We start from the raw sequence: 16,084 nt of genomic DNA, 5'->3' as shown, positions 1-16,084 counted from the left end.
ATGCATGACAGTTAAGGACCCTACTCAAGATGTCATAGATATTCAGTCACATGCTACTCCCGATGAAATCAAGAAATGGTCTGTACAAGGAGGGGTCCAGACAGATCAAGGATGGTTAACGAAGGGTAGAGCCACATGGTTTCTCCCCGATTCTATGGTTCAAGTCATTATCAATACCGCACATAGTCCAGCACATTTAGGAGAAAAAGCTATGTTAGACAGTATCCAGAACATTTGGTTCAACAAGCATTTACGAGCTGCAGCCAAGCAGAAAGTCCGTACCTGTATGATATGTTGTCAGTTTAATCCAGGTAAAAGTGTCCCGGTGGAACAAGGTGGTTTCCAGCCCCCTGACCACCCTTTTGAGGTCCTCCAGATGGATTATATTCAAATGGAGCGATGTCGAGGTTTCAAGTATGTCCTTGTAGTTGTATGCGCCTTGTCCAGATGGACAGAAGCATATCCAGTCCCAGATTACACAGCCGCGACCACTGCCAAGCAGTTGGTTTGTGAATTTTTCCCTAGATATGGACTCCCTAGAGTCGTATATTCTGATAACGGCCAGCCATTCTCATCTGAACTCATGAAACACGTTTCCCTTTTGTTAGGGTACCAGTGGAAGTTTCATTGTGTACGCCATCCAGAAGCAGCTGGACTAGTCGAAAGGCATAATCAGACTCTGAAAATCCGCATTGCAAAAGTCTGTAAAGACAAGGGTGTGGACTGGTTAATAGCTCTGCCCGTCGCTCTGTTTTACATGCGTATGGTCGCACATTCCAGATCAGGTCTGTCCCCGTATGAGGTCGTTTTCGGCCGCCCCCCTAACATGTGGGGTACTCCTAGACCCCGAAGTATTACCGATGTTTCATGTAATATGCTGACAGATTACCTAGCTTCCTTGATGTCTGCCCTCAACTCATGTCGTTCACAGGTTGCCGCCGCATTTCCAGACAATACCGAGGTGGCACCGCACGAGATCGTTCCAGGCTCCCTTGTGATGATCAGAAATTTCGACAGATCAAGTCCGCTGGAACCACGTTGGAAGGAGCCACGTCAGGTCCTCTTGACCACCCGAACTGCCGTCAAGTTGGAAGGCAGGAAGGGGTGGGTCCACCTTTCTCATGTAAAACTTTTCAAAGGATCGAAACCAGTCTTCAAAAACATTTCCAAGAACATTTCCCAGGATTCGAAGGATTGCCAGAACATTGTTTTAAAGGACTGTCCCGCACAAGACATTATTACAACCCCTCCCTTGTTAGAGAAAACTCCGCAACAGGAGTATAAGTTAAAGCTCAGGTCTAATAAGTCAGCCAGTTTGATTGTATAAGTCCTCCCCTAGGTGAAACGGTTAGACTGTTTCTGACATGTATAAAATAGACCCCCATAGTGAGAGAGTCAGTCAAAGCTCAATCAAATGTATCGTTTTTCTGAGTTTCGTATTATTCATCAGCATAATGGCTTCCTGCACCAGCTATGCTTTCTATCTGTGTTTTCCAGTTCCTCATGTAAATATGTCTGCTCATGCTACAGTAGAGCACACGTTTAGTGATCTGCCTCCTCACGAATATTCATACCGCCTCGCTATGCGTAATAACACATTTATCCGTATGTTACATTATTCACACCAGACCAGCAATGCCACTAATTGTTGGGTGTGTGGTCGACTCCCCCCTTTCCAGACGCCGAAGGGAGTTCTGCCACTCTTTCCTTATCCATTCTCACACAATGGTTCGTGTGGAGCATGGTCCACGTTAACGTCATCCTCAACAGATATGTCTTTTCTTAACAGTACATGTTTCCCAGACAAGCAAGGTCTCCCCCACAGAACAGGTTTAGATTTAGAAAATGAAGTATATAATTTAGGAAATTATTCGTCGAATTTCATGGTTCTGAATGTTCAGTCTGATACTACTCCAGACTCACCCGCTATTTCAGTACTACCAGTCAAAGGCGAATTATGTGTCCGTAGTTATGGTTCTGTACATATAGGTCATAGTGAATGTACTACTGTTATCCAGTATGGTGACGGTAGGAAATTTATTTTTAAAGCTTCACGTCATTCTTATTTTATTTGTGGTCAAACTGCATATGTCCGTCTGCCCCTCGATTGGGAGGGAACCTGTTACATTGCTTTCCTACTGCCACCTGTTTTTCTAGCCCCACCTGACTATCATAGGAATTCCTTCCTAGTACATACCAGACACAAGAGAAATCTCCCGATTGTCGATTATACTGAAACCGCCGCAGAGCAATTCATTGATATAGATAAAGGTGTTTTCCCTTATTTAGGTACAGTTGTAAATAGTAAGCTCATTCGTAGGTTAACAAGAACCCTTGAAGCAGTAGTAGATGAGACTGCCTCCGCTCTAGGTAACTTAACTGAAGAGCAATCCTTTATGAGAATTGTCGTTTTACAGAATCGTCTCGTCCTTGACGTCATACTGGCCGATAGGGGCGGGGCCTGTAGAGTTCTCGGATCCAGTTGTTGTATTTTCATTCCAAATAACGCGCCGTCTGTTTATTCAGCTATAACCAGACTCCATAAAATTGCCCATCTGTTACATCAAGATCCAGGCACCTGGACATGGTCCGGTTGGTTCTGGAATATAATTTCCGCATGGGGTTGGAAAGTCCTGTCCTTTTTAGGTATTGCAGTAGCGATCATATTTAGCTGCTGCCTCTGTATACAATGTGGCCCTGCGATTTGCAGCATGTGTGCTACCTCTTGTATTCCTAGTCCCAAACCCCGTTCTAAATCCCGTTCCAAGACAATTCGAGACGAGCAAATGGTACTGTATGAAATGATAAATGGTATCATGAAAATTGATGTTTCCTGATGGAAACGTAGTGACAAGGAGGGAATGTGGAAAAGTAAATTTTGCCATGTTCTGTGTCCCTACGCTTCATCCATCATATGTTATGTGTGCATGACCAATATGCATATGTTATTCCCCATGTCCGATTAATGACGCAATTCCAGTTGTGTCCACCTCTAGTATGCTATTTTCCAGTCCTCGTGAATACTACGAATATCAGGCCTATGTAAGTAATGTTGCCACGTTTCTCAGTGTGCACGTTATTCAATTATAAAGTCTCCGTTTCCAGGCCTCAAAAGGGCCCGGACCACAGATTCAGCTCCTGTCTCCTGAAAGCCTCGCTGAGGAGCGATACAGCCCCCACCTGTATCCTCGACCCTTCACTCACTTCCTGCCTTGCAGTGCCCGGTGCACCCCGGCTCTGCCTCTGAGTCTGCCAAAAGTATGTTATAGTTCCTGCTATCAGTTCAGTCCTCCTCCTCTGCATTCCTAAGCTACTGAACTGCATCAATAGTTTCCGTCATTGTCTAGCCTTCTCGTCTCCACGTTAGAGAAATACTGTATTTAATGGTCATTTAGTATTCTTCATCACGCACTTCATGTAGAATAATGCATGGTCCAGTCTTAGAATCAAGTTAGCTTTTCCCCTCATGACTTCTAGTTTATAGCAACATGTTCCCTAAACATCAGATACCAGATAGGGTTTAGGTACATGTCGCTCCGACCCTCCAGACTCTAGTCTCTACTCCTAGCACAGAGTTCGTAGCCCCCAGCTTCTCCTAGTAACACGTCATTGCCAGTTTTCGCGCACCATTAGGTTAGAGGTCCCGGCTCCTTAGGTAGCCCCCTCCTATGTTTCCGCCCATTCATGACATATTCTGTTACGTTTGCATCACATGTCTAAGTAAACTCCCAGTTACACCTCTTATTTCTGTTATCTCTCGCGACTGCTACGCGTCACGCCTTCTGCTCCACCTACTGTTACGCCTACTGCAATGTAATGCTATGTGTTTGCGCTATGTATATAAGTCAATGTTTTGTTATTAAATGTTAGCGCGCTCATCCCAGACCCAGCCCCGGCAGCTGCCGGGCCTTATTGTCCTATTCCCATGCAGGTTGTCCTGATCCTGTCCTTATGCTGTAATAAACCTGCAGAAACTCCTACTACCTCGAATCTTGACTCTTATTTATTGAGCTATCTGTTATGCTATAAGTCTAGTCAAAAATAGGGTATTATTTATTTATTTACCACAATACACTCTCATCCATAGTATTGCCCTAATCTTTTTGCATCTCCCCAATAATATCCATACCGTAACCCCCACATTGCCATCTGATCAACGCAGTTCCCACAGCTTTGCTCCACTATTTCAAAGTGACACCAGTATTGCACCCCGTCCTTTGTCATCAGAATTCTTAAAACATTTAACCCTGATATACTTCCTCTGATAAGCCTTGCAGCCTGTTACCGAATTCACCTATCTCACACATTTCACATTTATATTTATTTGGAGATTGTGGGTCTCAGGCCCACTGGAATATCCCCACAGTGTTTATTGCCACTGAATATGAAAGCCGAGCGCCTTTTAACCACACGCACAGCACCTAAAAAAACTGGAGTGCTGAATCCGCTTCTTCTTGAACCCCGGGTTCTCTAGGCGTCATGACAGTACTAAGCGCATAGGGCACTCTGCAGATATGTGTGGTTGAGCTGACGTTGGTTTCAACCTTCGAAATGCCCATGTAACTCAAGTTGCCTTTAAAACAAGCATTTACAATGCAATGGTCTCGGCATTATTAAAGGTGGAGCTATTGGCATTGCTCATGACTTTTTTTTTTTTATCATAAATAAATGGCATTGTCATTACATTGCCAATAGCTTAATCGTTTGCATATGCGAGACCTATTGCATTAGCACCCACACACAGAGTAAGTAGTAGAGTAGTAGAGTGAGTAGTTGATAGTGAGTAGGAGAGAGTTATTAGTAAAGAGAGTATTAGAGAGCGAGTAGTAAAAAGCGAAAGAGTGAGTATTATATAGTGAGAGAGTGAGGCAGGATATAAGTCCCTTGTAGGTTTATATTAAACACAATCGTTTTCTCAAGCACAGTGCAAGCGCTATACAGGTGAAACCTAAAATGTGGTGTTGTTGGTGGATGTGGTGGTGAATGTGTTGGTGGGGGTGGATGTGTTGGTGGCGATGGATGTGGTGGTGGATGCGGTGGTGGATGTGGTGGTGGTTGTGGATGTGGTGGTGGTGGATGTGGTGGTGGTGGTGGATGTGGTGGTGGTGGTGGATGTGGTGGTGGTGGTGGATGTGGTGGTGGTGGATGTGGTGGTGGTGCTGGATGTAGTGGATGTGGTGGTGATGGGGGTGATGGTGGATGTGGTGGTGGATGTGGTGAATGTGGTGGCGGATGTGGTAGGGGTGGTGCATGTGGTGGTGGATGCGGTGGTGGGTGTGACGGTGGATGTGGTGGTGGTGGTGGAAGTGGTGGTGGTGGTTGATGTGCTGGTGGATGTGGTGGTGGATGTGGTGATGGATGTGGTGGTGGTAGATGTGGTGGTGGAAGTGGTGGTGGTGGTGGATGTGGTGGTGGATGTGATGGATTTGGTGGTGGATGTGGTGGTGGTGGATGTGGTGGTTGTGGACGTGGTGGTGGATGTGGTGGGGGTGGTGCATGTGGTGGTGGATGTGGTGGATTTGGTGGTGGATGTGGTGGTGGTGGATGTGGTGGTGGTGGACGTGGTGGTGGATGTGGTGGGGGTGGTGCATGTGGTGGTGGGTGTGGTGGTGGCGGATGTGGTGGTGGTGGAAGTGGTGGTGGTGGATGTGGTGGATGTGGTGGTGGATGCGGTGGTGGTGGGGGAAGTGGTGGTGGATGTGGTGGTGGATGTGGTGGTGGTGGTGGATGCGGTGGTGGATGTGTTGGTGGTGGATGTGTTGGTGGTGGATGTGATGGTGGTGGATGTGGTGGTGGTGGATGTGGTTATGCCTACATTGTGTTGGCGAAATAAAGTTATTTTGACTGACTGACACAATTCTAGGATATCCCTCACGAGCCAACAGACACCTAATTTCATGTTACCCCATTCTAACCCTCCTTTAATCGTTAACACTCCACTGGTTTACCCTCTTCGCTGGATCTCCATCATCTATTCCATTAGACTCCAATCCCCTCCATAAAGGATTGCATAACCACCACCCTCGACTTGGCTTTCCCCTCGTTTATCACAAGCCTGGTCCTTCCTCTCGACTTTATTACCAACCACATGACTCTCACAACTTGGCTTCACGTGCACCTCAAACTTCTCTTGATCTCACCGTAACCCTGGCAATTCTTTCATTGGATTTCCAGCTCCAAAATCTCACTCCGATTATATCACCAATTATGTTTAGTCTGCGCCCGTCTCCTCTCGCTCGGCGCTTGGCAGTGAATGCCCTCTGCCTGCATGTGAAGCTATCCGCGCGCAGCTGCCTGGTGATGCATGCGGGGCTTGAGCCCGGACCGTGCCCCGCTGCTGGTAAAAGTCCTCCGGCTGCCCCCGAGTCGTGGGTGCCACAGCCGAGGGTGCAGGTGCGCGGCGACGGCCCCCGGGCCAAGGCTCCCTGGCATTGTCTCCACTCCCGGCGATAGGACGGCAGAGCCCTGTGTTACTTCAGCCCGTTCCAGAAGGCGCTCCCCGCGGCCCACGGAGCCCCATTGCCATGCCACAGGGCCCGCTCCCTGCAGGAGGCCCTTCCCGCCCGCAGGCCGCCGCTCCCGGCCTCGGAGCGCGAGAGTGGACCGGGGAAAAGGGGCCCGGAGCCCGGGATTGCAGGCACGGGGCGTCAGCCATCGGGGGAGGGCAGAGATTCACAGCGGATTACAAGCCTCTGAGGACGGGCACGGGAAGGGGCTGAAGCTGGGCTTCTTTTCATGTGTGCATGGAAGCGTGTGTTTAACTGATTGTGTTTTAAAACTTTGATATCCCGATGGTAGGAAACACAATAGTCCGCTCGGAGCAGGGAGCCGAGTGCGCCTCGCAAGCCTCTGAGGACGGGCACGAGAAGGGGCTGAAGCTGGGCTTCTTTTCATGTAGCTCCCCGGGCTACTGGTTGGAGATGCCTATTGTAAATCTACAATTGTAAAAGTTCTCAAATTGGGTTATCGCTCAACCCAGCTTATTTCAAATTACATGGTGCGAGTTTTGGGCAGAATTAATATCCTGAGCATGACAATTCAGATTTCGGAGATTATCTATCTCAAAATAACGCTCTCTATACTGAAACAGCGCGCGCTGACGAAACTCTTCACAGTAAACCTATTACGAAGATCTTCTAAAAGGCAGGCACGGTCGTCTTACCAGAAGAAGGTGAAATGTGGGATTTCCCAACTCTCTCCGCAGCTCCGGATAGATTAAGTTTGTTCGCAGATCGAGCGACTTTTCTAAGTGCTTCAGGCGCAGATCCCGTCCAAGCATTAGAGCCATAAAGCAGCGCATCCTTCAGAAGTCCAGCCTGAGGCACGGTACCTGGTCCCTGCTCCCTGAGGGCGCCGTCTGGGGAGCTGTTCCCCATCTCCCGCAGCACCAGTCCTACGCGGCTGCACCGAGCCGCCGCGCGCACAGAAGGCTCGGCAGAGGGCCCGCCGTGGAATAACAACAATGTAGCATTTATTTAGCGCCTCGATGCCACGTGATTGACGCTGGGGAGCGCATTATATAATGGTGTTTTTGTTTGGAGGTGCTCCGGCCGGCTGCGGTGCTGGGGTGGCCGTTACCAGCAGAGCGCCGGGGCTGCCAGCACAGTTCCGGTTTCTCTTGCTGCTCCGGTTTCCACCTCTCGTCACGGCGTTTCCTGACCCTCTTAACCCGTGGTGCGCAGTCACCTTTTAAGAAAAAGACACGGACAGCGGGAGGGGGCGGGAAAAAAGACGGCGGGAACGAGGAAAGCGAGAGCAGCCTACCTCAACCTTACCAGCAGCAAAATGGCGGCCTCAAGCTTCCGAAATTTTTCGGATTCGGGGGCGTGTTTTGCTGTCCTGAGTGACGGACGACGTCACGAGCTAAAGAACAGCAAAACTTACGCCCCCGAATCCGAAAAAGACGGGGCTAAATTGGAGTGACGCATCTCTCCTCCAATGGCTGGCCTCCGTTTAGGACGCCAGCCAATGGAGGAGAGACGGGGCAGGGAGGCGGGTTCCAAAGCGCTACTAAAGGACATTAAATCTCCGACCCCAGACTGCGCAAGCGCAGCCTTTAAGGTCCCCGACCGAAAAAGGGAATCTTGCTGTTCTGCTGACGCACTTAGTTTTTCTGTTTCCAGGTGACTATTTTTTCTCTTCTTCAAACCATTTGGCTAGTTTAAGAGCTGGAATGTGTTGTCTTTAAACAGAGTATCTGCTATGCAGAAACAAATTATTATGCAATTTTTAATAAAAGCAACTTTGCTGTTTTCGTTGGGTGAAAGTTTACTCTTGGAAAATGCAGGAGTTGTTTCGAGCGAGGAGTACTATCAGAACTCCTCTGCCGAGGCAACCTGATTATGTTAGTGGCGGGGAATCAAATGTTCGCTGACCTTGTCTTTTTTTTTTTTAACACCCAAGACACAGATCTGGAGCTTACCTCCCACCTATTTGTTTTTTTTCGTCACCAAAAAGGCAAAGCTATACACACAGTTACACAGCACACAATTCAACAGCACAATTCCAGTACACAAATACACACCATACAGTTCTATGTCATACAATCCCACTACTAACTATTCCAATCCAACCCACCTAATTTCACTACACACCACATACATACACTCTGTAGCACATGGGTAAAAGACATTGTCATTTACAAGACCCAATAGTTCTAACTCCAGCAAAAGCAGCCCTATGGCATTTCCAATGCTTGTTCCAGTATGTGCTAGTGTTGTATGGGTTGCAGCTCATCTCTATTATGTCTCTGTTGCAGAGAAAACAAGATTGATGGGAAAGAGTGACCTTGGCATTTTGCAGATGTAGATATCCTTGCTGGAATGTATGAAAATCCTTTTTCTTTCTCTCTCTTTCTGTGAGAGGTTTGCGAACACATCTTTTTAAAATATTTGTTATCCTCGTTTTGAAAAAAATAACCGTGTGGTGAGAAGAGTGTGAATACCCCCTGCGTTTTAACCAGATTACTCGCATTTCTCTAAATGTCACGCTTTTTGAATATATAACATGAGCTAGAAATAGATTACCAAAGAATAATAAAATATTGTTATACTGTAAATTTGTGTAAATGAAATAGCACACAGGTGTATGTAAAGCCATCGCCAACAATGACCCTCACAAGAAAAGCAAACGATATTAGGGGGCTTAGAGGAAGAAATAGGCGAAGCATAGGACAATAGAACAGTAGAATGTTCCTCCCATTATACTCCTAAGTCTCCCCTCTGTATCATCCTCTCTCTAGCATTCTTACTATCAGCTGTCCAGAAATAGTCTTTCCCTCTCATGGCCCCGTATTTCCTTTTATTTCACTATTGCACAGTTGCACTTTGAAAGGGCCTGTAGGAGCGTCAGCTCTGTGCAAGCAGCCACCATGAAAGCGGTCCAAGTGCCCTCTTCCTACCTTCGAGCATCCTCCCTCATGTTTTTGCTTCCTCACACCTCTCTCATATTCTGTTCCCCCTTCATCCCTTTCGGTAGTTTTGAGCAAAGAATGTCATGGGTGGTTCTTACACCCCAATGGGCATAATGTTAATTACACCAGGCACAAGTCAGTCACTTGTTAGCTCCAACATTTTTATGTAAGGTTTACCAGTGTTAAACCCTGCACTTTAGCAGTCATACATATTAAGGCTTCCATTGTTGCATGTAGAACAGAATCTTTTGCTACTGTGACTCATAAAATGTCCATTATTCAGTAAAGACCGCTCCCTTTCAGCAGTCACAGCTTGCTTTTCGGTAATGAGGCCAGCATAAGCGTTTGCATTGCCTCAGAGAGCACAGCCATGCGGAGGAGACGCGTGCTTAATTTGCTGTAGGACTATATGCAAAGCAAACCCGCCTAACCATCATGCGTACGCAAGCTTCCGTTGTTTACGTTATAGCACCGTGGTTCAAGCAATCCGTTTTTTTCTAGCTTTAGTTGGTTTTATGGAAAGCATTAGATTTTAGCAGCCAGGCCCACTCAGTGTTCTACAGTTCCATAGAAAGGGCTGCCTTTATGACTGACGTAGTCTCCTGCTTCAAGAGTGCAGCTAAGACTAGAGCCACGTGGCAGTAGTGCCTGCATCATGGGAAATCACAAATTCCCAGTCAATAATTGCCAAACTGTTGGTTGCAAAATTTCTCTTTGCCGACCGTGACAGTTCTGCAAAAATAACAGAATATTTTTTCCCTTCTTCGTAATACAATTTGCATGTTCCCCGCAGACCATGAGGGAATGACGAGCAGAGGCACATGGATGGAGCAGTCCTTGGAGCGATCGGCCAAGCTTAGCCTTGATGTCCTTAAACGTGCAAAGAGACGAAAGGTCAGTTGGCCAGATGAAGGCAATGTGCGGAGATCTAGAGGCCGGGATCAAGGCTTGTATTACGATGAAGATACGAACGTGGAACTGCAGAAGGCAGAAGTAAGTGCCTAAAATCCTAATTCGGTGATGCACAACTTCATATAGATTGCAACTGAGGTGCACTTAGTGACATCGAATAGTCACCCCTTCTGTAAATTGAGCCTTTGATTTTTTTTTTTTTTTTACGTCAGGTATGTTGAGTTTTGAATCATAATGTGGACATTTTTGTTTAAATGACGATTTGATGATTTGTAACCTTAAGCTGTTAGCAAACAGGTTTTCTTACAAGACGTTTTTTATTCATTAAAGCTTATTAAAAGCCTATTCCTAAATATTTGAAGTTTTATTTTTGTTCTGTTTTGAACACAGTCCCTATTTGGCAATGATTACAGTGGTATCTGGTTTAATCTATGAATTTGTGAGTAACATTGTGAACCTTTGCAGCCATTTGTCCATCTAAGATATTTTGCTCTGTGTAAACTTTCCAGATGCTCCATCCAACTTCCTCCTTGGAAAGCCTTAGTTTCCTCAATAATCTGAAATCTTTTTTATGACTGTAGGTTCATGTGTACAATATGCCTCAAAAGTACTCTCTGTTGTTCATCGAAAAATGAGTTTGAAAGACCTGATAACAATAAAGATTTTGGCATCAGGCTGTATTTAGTATTGTGAATCTACCAACTAGCAAAACAGAAAGGTTAGCCCATATCTATTCAGCAAGCTAGAGGCATAATGTCAGGACGTAGCTGTATTTTTCCTGTATATGAAAATTATAGTACAAGCGAGATACACAGTACAGTCTAATGCTATGTTGCATGCCGCTAGCAGTTATGAAGAAAAGTGTTAGTTACCACACACATTTGGGGAGGAATCGCCCTTTTCCGTGCACTACGAAATCAAAATGAATAACTAAAGCAACTTCAGGTCTTGTAAGTAGAAACAAGAATTTTAGTAATAGTAAGTATCGTAAATAGTAACACAAATTGTAATACTCACAACTATCACAAGATGGGAAAATGTGTACTGTGCCCACTGTTCTTTACCCAGAATTGTGCAGACTTGTTTATTGCTACATCGACGTAGATACCGTATGCTCCAAAAGTACTGTCTTTAGTTTAGCGACTAATGAACTAAAGGGCCTGAAAAATATAAAGATTTTGGCACCAGAGCCTTTTGAGTACCGTGGTTCTACCAATTAGCGGAAACAAAATGAAGATTAGCCCATCTATTCAGGTATGTAGAAATATAATGTCTGGACGAAGTTTCATATTTCCTATGTGGGGACTCCGATTGCCCTTGGTTTGATCCGTTCCTGTCATTGCACTAGACCCAACCACACAAATGGCACTGCATTTTTATTAGCACAAGTGGGGTAATGCTGGGTGGCAGGATTGTTGTGGAAGTCTTTGGATTACAGAAGTTTCCATTACAGAAATGTAAGGAAGATGTGTGATTTCAGGCAAATTTTGAGGTTTGCCGGGCATTGTGGGTAAGAAAACATTATGTTAATCATGCAAGGCACACCACCTTGGAATCCCCTGGTGTCTATTTTAAAAAAATGTCTGTGGGTGATAGGTTTTCATGGATGGTGGCCGATCACAGCCCCAAATCCCGCAGCTACCTGTATTGCTGATTTCTCCACGCAGCACTTAAGGGCCATTTGTGTCCAGGTCTATTGGCCCACCCACACAATTTTTATTGGGAGACTTGGGGGGAATGCTGTATGATTGGAAATGTGTGGCTCCCCAGAGGTTCCAGAGGAAAATGTGTATTTTTAGTCAACGTTTGAGGTTTGCAGGACATTGTGGGTATAAAATGGTGTGGGATGCATGCAAAGCACACCATCCTGGACTCCCCTGCATGTCTAGTTTTCAGAACTGTCTGGGGCTGGTAGGTTGAATACCCTATCCACCCCCAGGAGGGCCAGCAAGTCTATTGGGCCAGGGATGGGGTTGAGCATGGGCCCATGTCAAGGGAGGGGGGGCTCTCCCCCCTAAAAAATATTACATGAATCTAGTCTGGGTGGGGGTGATGAACCATTTAAATGTGGTGGGGCGTGGCCATGCCTTGCAGCACCCATCACTATATTTAAACAAATCCTTTCCCTGGTGTTTAGCGGGCTTTCTGGCGCCCCCTGCCCCAGGGGAGGGGAGAGATCAGGGTGAGTACCCCGTCAGCCCCCCAGTATGTAAGTATTTTTGGGAGAGCATAAGCCCTTCCCTAAGGAGCACTCCCGATCCCTGTTGCCTAGTTGGTGAAACACAGCTTGTGGATTGCTCTATCCACTGTGAAGAGTTCTCATTGGAAAGGGGAGATTCTCCTCTTTCTGACGATACTTCTTCCACCCTAATCAGGGTTCAGGCGGGAGGGGCTGAGATATGCCCCTGAGCAGTGAGGCAGTGATAGTAAAAAAAGCCCTTCGGGTAGCTTTGCTTTCACTTTAATGTAATAACGTCAGCGCGCCCTGTGCCCTGATCGTCATTACAGTAAAGTTAAAAAAAAAAAAACGCCTCCGGCTCCTCAGGAAACTTCCTGAAAAGCCTGACTTAAAAAAGAAATAAAGGACTCCCTCTGGTGCAGTGGGAGCCTTTATTTACCTCTTCCGTGTTGGCCAGTGGCTGATAGCTGGACTGGGGAGGTAGTGCAGATGTAGGCCACTGGCTATAGTGCACTTCCAGCCTCTGCCATATTGGGAACACCCTCACCTCTGTTCATTGTTTTCATTCTAATCTTTGTTGCTCTTGTATTTCTTTGACAAATGGCATTATGGCTCGTTTATTTTACATTGAAAGCACCATAAAACAGTTTGAAAGCACATTATCGAGTTCATAAAACAGTTTGAAAGCACATTATCGAGTTCAGAGATTGCTTAAACAAAAATATTTGTGTAATATTTTGACATTTCTTCTGCCCAGTTGTAGTTTGTGTATGCTGCCATACGTTAAATAGTGAATAACAAATGTTTATTAAAGACTGAACCCTTACTGCCGTGTGTTTTTAATTGCATTTTACTTAATTTCACAGAACTGGAGTTATCCTTACACAAAGTAACCTGCTTGTTGTTAGGGTCTAGTTGAAATTTTACTTAAATTCATGTTTGCACCGACAAGGGTATAGGACTTATATTGAAGATAGTACGTATTTGCTGCTTATAGCTTTGCTTGACCCAGCGGTTTGTGGTATGAATCTAGCCAATGGGATCAATCTTTCACTAGTCTAAGGTCTGTAAAATGAGAACCATTAAGTTGTTTTGTATTATTTCCTGCTAGTTAGAGTGTTACACAGCAGCAAGTTCTGTGGTAGCAGTCACTATACAAATATTTAAGTCCTTGTTTGCTATCACAAGGCTGTCATTATAGCAAAACTAATTAAATATGACCTGGTTAATATATATATTACCTTGTCATGGTAATGTATATATATACACAAATAATTCCTGTATTTGTTTTCTTATCATTACAGTGGCATAATATATATATATATTTTTTTTGCAGGATGAGCGCAAAAGACTTGATGCAGCATTTTCAACCATAATGGAATTCATGGATCATACCACTGAACAGTGTGAGGTAACGTTTAAATTATTCACTGGGAAAAAACAAAGGTTACTGTGAAATTATGGTTAGTCTCATGTTTCACTCTTACAAAACAAGTGAAATTCAGCAATTATAGATACCTGAGCTGAACTATAACTTACGCCCACGAAAAGCACTGCTTATGACCTTGCATATTACATCACTCATCACATGGTCAGTGACATCAAAGATGACCTCTGAAATTAAATCACTGATGACATCATCCAGTGAGTGATAGTGTGAGTGAAAGTGTTTCTTAAATGTTTCTGAAACTTAAAGATATACAATAAGCTACTACATATGTTTAAATTCGTATTCTTTCTGAACTTGTAATAAGTGATGCTGTTTCTAACATGTCATCTGAGTGGGTGAATGACTGTATCAGTGTGGGATGGGTGTCTGAGTGATGTATGTATGTGAGTAGGTGTGAGTGGATATATAGGTAAATAAGGGAGTGTGTGAGTAGCTGTATGGGTGTGTAAGTGACTGTGTGTGGCTGTATTGGGGATTGAGTGTGATTTGCTGTATGGGTGAGTGAGTGGCTGCCTTAGTGGCTGTATGGGTGGGGGGATGTATGAGTGGGGGGATGTATGAGTGTCTGTTTTGATGATTGAGTAGATGTGTGAGTGGTTCTACGGATGGGTGATTTGATGTCTTAGGGGCTGTATGGGTAAGTTAGTGGCTGTTTAAATTGATGTATGGGTAATTGAGGGTGTGGGAGTAGCTGTTTTACACAGTGAGTGTCTGTGACTGGCTATATAGGTGAGGGACTTGGTGTGTGATTGATTGTATGAATGTTTGAATGGGTAGGTGTTGGAAAGTGGGTTTCTGTTGCAGTAACCTCCCCACTTTTTTGCCAGACTACTGATGCACTTTGACTTGATGTGCCCTGGGTCCCTGCCGGTGTTCTTTCCCCAAAACTGACCCAATTGGCATCTCTAGCCACAGGTCAGCCCCTGGAAAATGGTATCCCTGGCACCCAGAGCACTGTGGGCCAGGGAGGGCCTCTAAGGGCTACAGCACATATTGTGCCACCCTTAGAAGCCCTGTACCTTTTCACACACACACTGCCTTGGCAGGCCTTGTGTTTTGGTGCAGAACAAAGTGAAGAGTCGACATGGCACACATCCCTGTGTGCCATGCCTACAACCCACTGCCCTGGCATAGATCAGTCACCCCTGTAGCTGGGTGCCCTATGCCAGTGGTGAGTGTACAGGTGCATGAGCCCTGTACCCCTACAGTGTCTAAGTCCATTCTTATTTACAACAAGGGGTGGTGAGGGACAGAGTCTCTGAATTAAGCAGAATACTCTCACCCAGTCAAAAGATCAGGGCTAGATCCAACACCGTTTTTTAGCTCATTGCACCATCCCAGTTTCAGAACCTGGCTGTATGCAAATTAGTCTGTTCCTGTCCCAGTGCATGATGGGAACAGGGCAAACCAAACTACAAAAGCCAATTCTTACACTGGGAAGGAAACAAGCTTCCGGGGACCGGTTTCTGGCATTACAGCCGTCTTCGGCCCGGCTTGCTTGAATCCTGATGGTGCAATGAGCAAGGGACTCATGTCTGAGTATACCCTTCCACGCTTAGGGTGGACAAAAATATTTACAACAAGGGGTGGTGAGGGACAGAGTCTCTGAATTAAGCAGAATACTCTCACCCAGTCAAAAGATCAGGGCTAGATCCAACACCGTTTTTTAGCTCATTGCACCATCCCAGTTTCAGAACCTGGCTGTATGCAAATTAGTCTGTTCCTGTCCCAGTGCATGATGGGAACAGGGCAAACCAAACTACAAAAGCCAATTCTTACACTGGGAAGGAAACAAGCTTCCGGGGACCGGTTTCTGGCATTACAGCCGTCTTCGGCCCGGCTTGCTTGAATCCTGATGGTGCAATGAGCAAGGGACTCATGTCTGAGTATACCCTTCCACGCTTAGGGTGGACAAAAATATTTACAACAAGGGGTGGTGAGGGACAGAGTCTCTGAATTAAGCAGAATACTCTCACCCAGTCAAAAGATCAGGGCTAGATCCAACACCGTTTTTTAGCTCATTGCACCATCCCAGTTTCAGAACCTGGCTGTATGCAAATTAGTCTGTTCCTGTCCCAGTGCATGATGGGAACAGGGCAAACCAAACTACAAAAGCCAATTCTTACACTGG

At 45.6% G+C, this 16,084-nt stretch overlaps 1 protein-coding gene across 4 annotated transcripts in view; it reads left to right on the top strand.

Moving 5' to 3' along the window:
- The window catches only part of AKIP1 (A-kinase interacting protein 1), a 202,340-nt gene that overhangs the window by 141,125 nt on the left and 45,131 nt on the right, over positions 1-16,084 (top strand). For 2 of the 4 annotated variants that reach the window (XM_078683757.1, XM_078683755.1), the window contains exons 2-3: positions 10,206-10,405; positions 13,840-13,914. In XM_078683757.1, the coding sequence (XP_078539883.1) occupies positions 10,217-10,405; positions 13,840-13,914 (264 nt within the window). In that variant the 5' untranslated portion in view covers positions 10,206-10,216. The remainder of the gene's footprint in view (positions 1-10,205; positions 10,406-13,839; positions 13,915-16,084) is intronic. The other 2 variants (XM_078683754.1, XM_078683753.1) reach the window with 1 other exon arrangement.

The sequence above is a fragment of the Lissotriton helveticus genome, chromosome 3_1 (genome assembly GCF_964261635.1).
Source record: "Lissotriton helveticus chromosome 3_1, aLisHel1.1, whole genome shotgun sequence".
Taxonomy (NCBI): domain Eukaryota; kingdom Metazoa; phylum Chordata; class Amphibia; order Caudata; family Salamandridae; genus Lissotriton; species Lissotriton helveticus.
The sequence above is the reverse complement of the archived record's forward strand: the minus strand, read 5'-3'. Positions and strand labels throughout refer to the sequence as shown.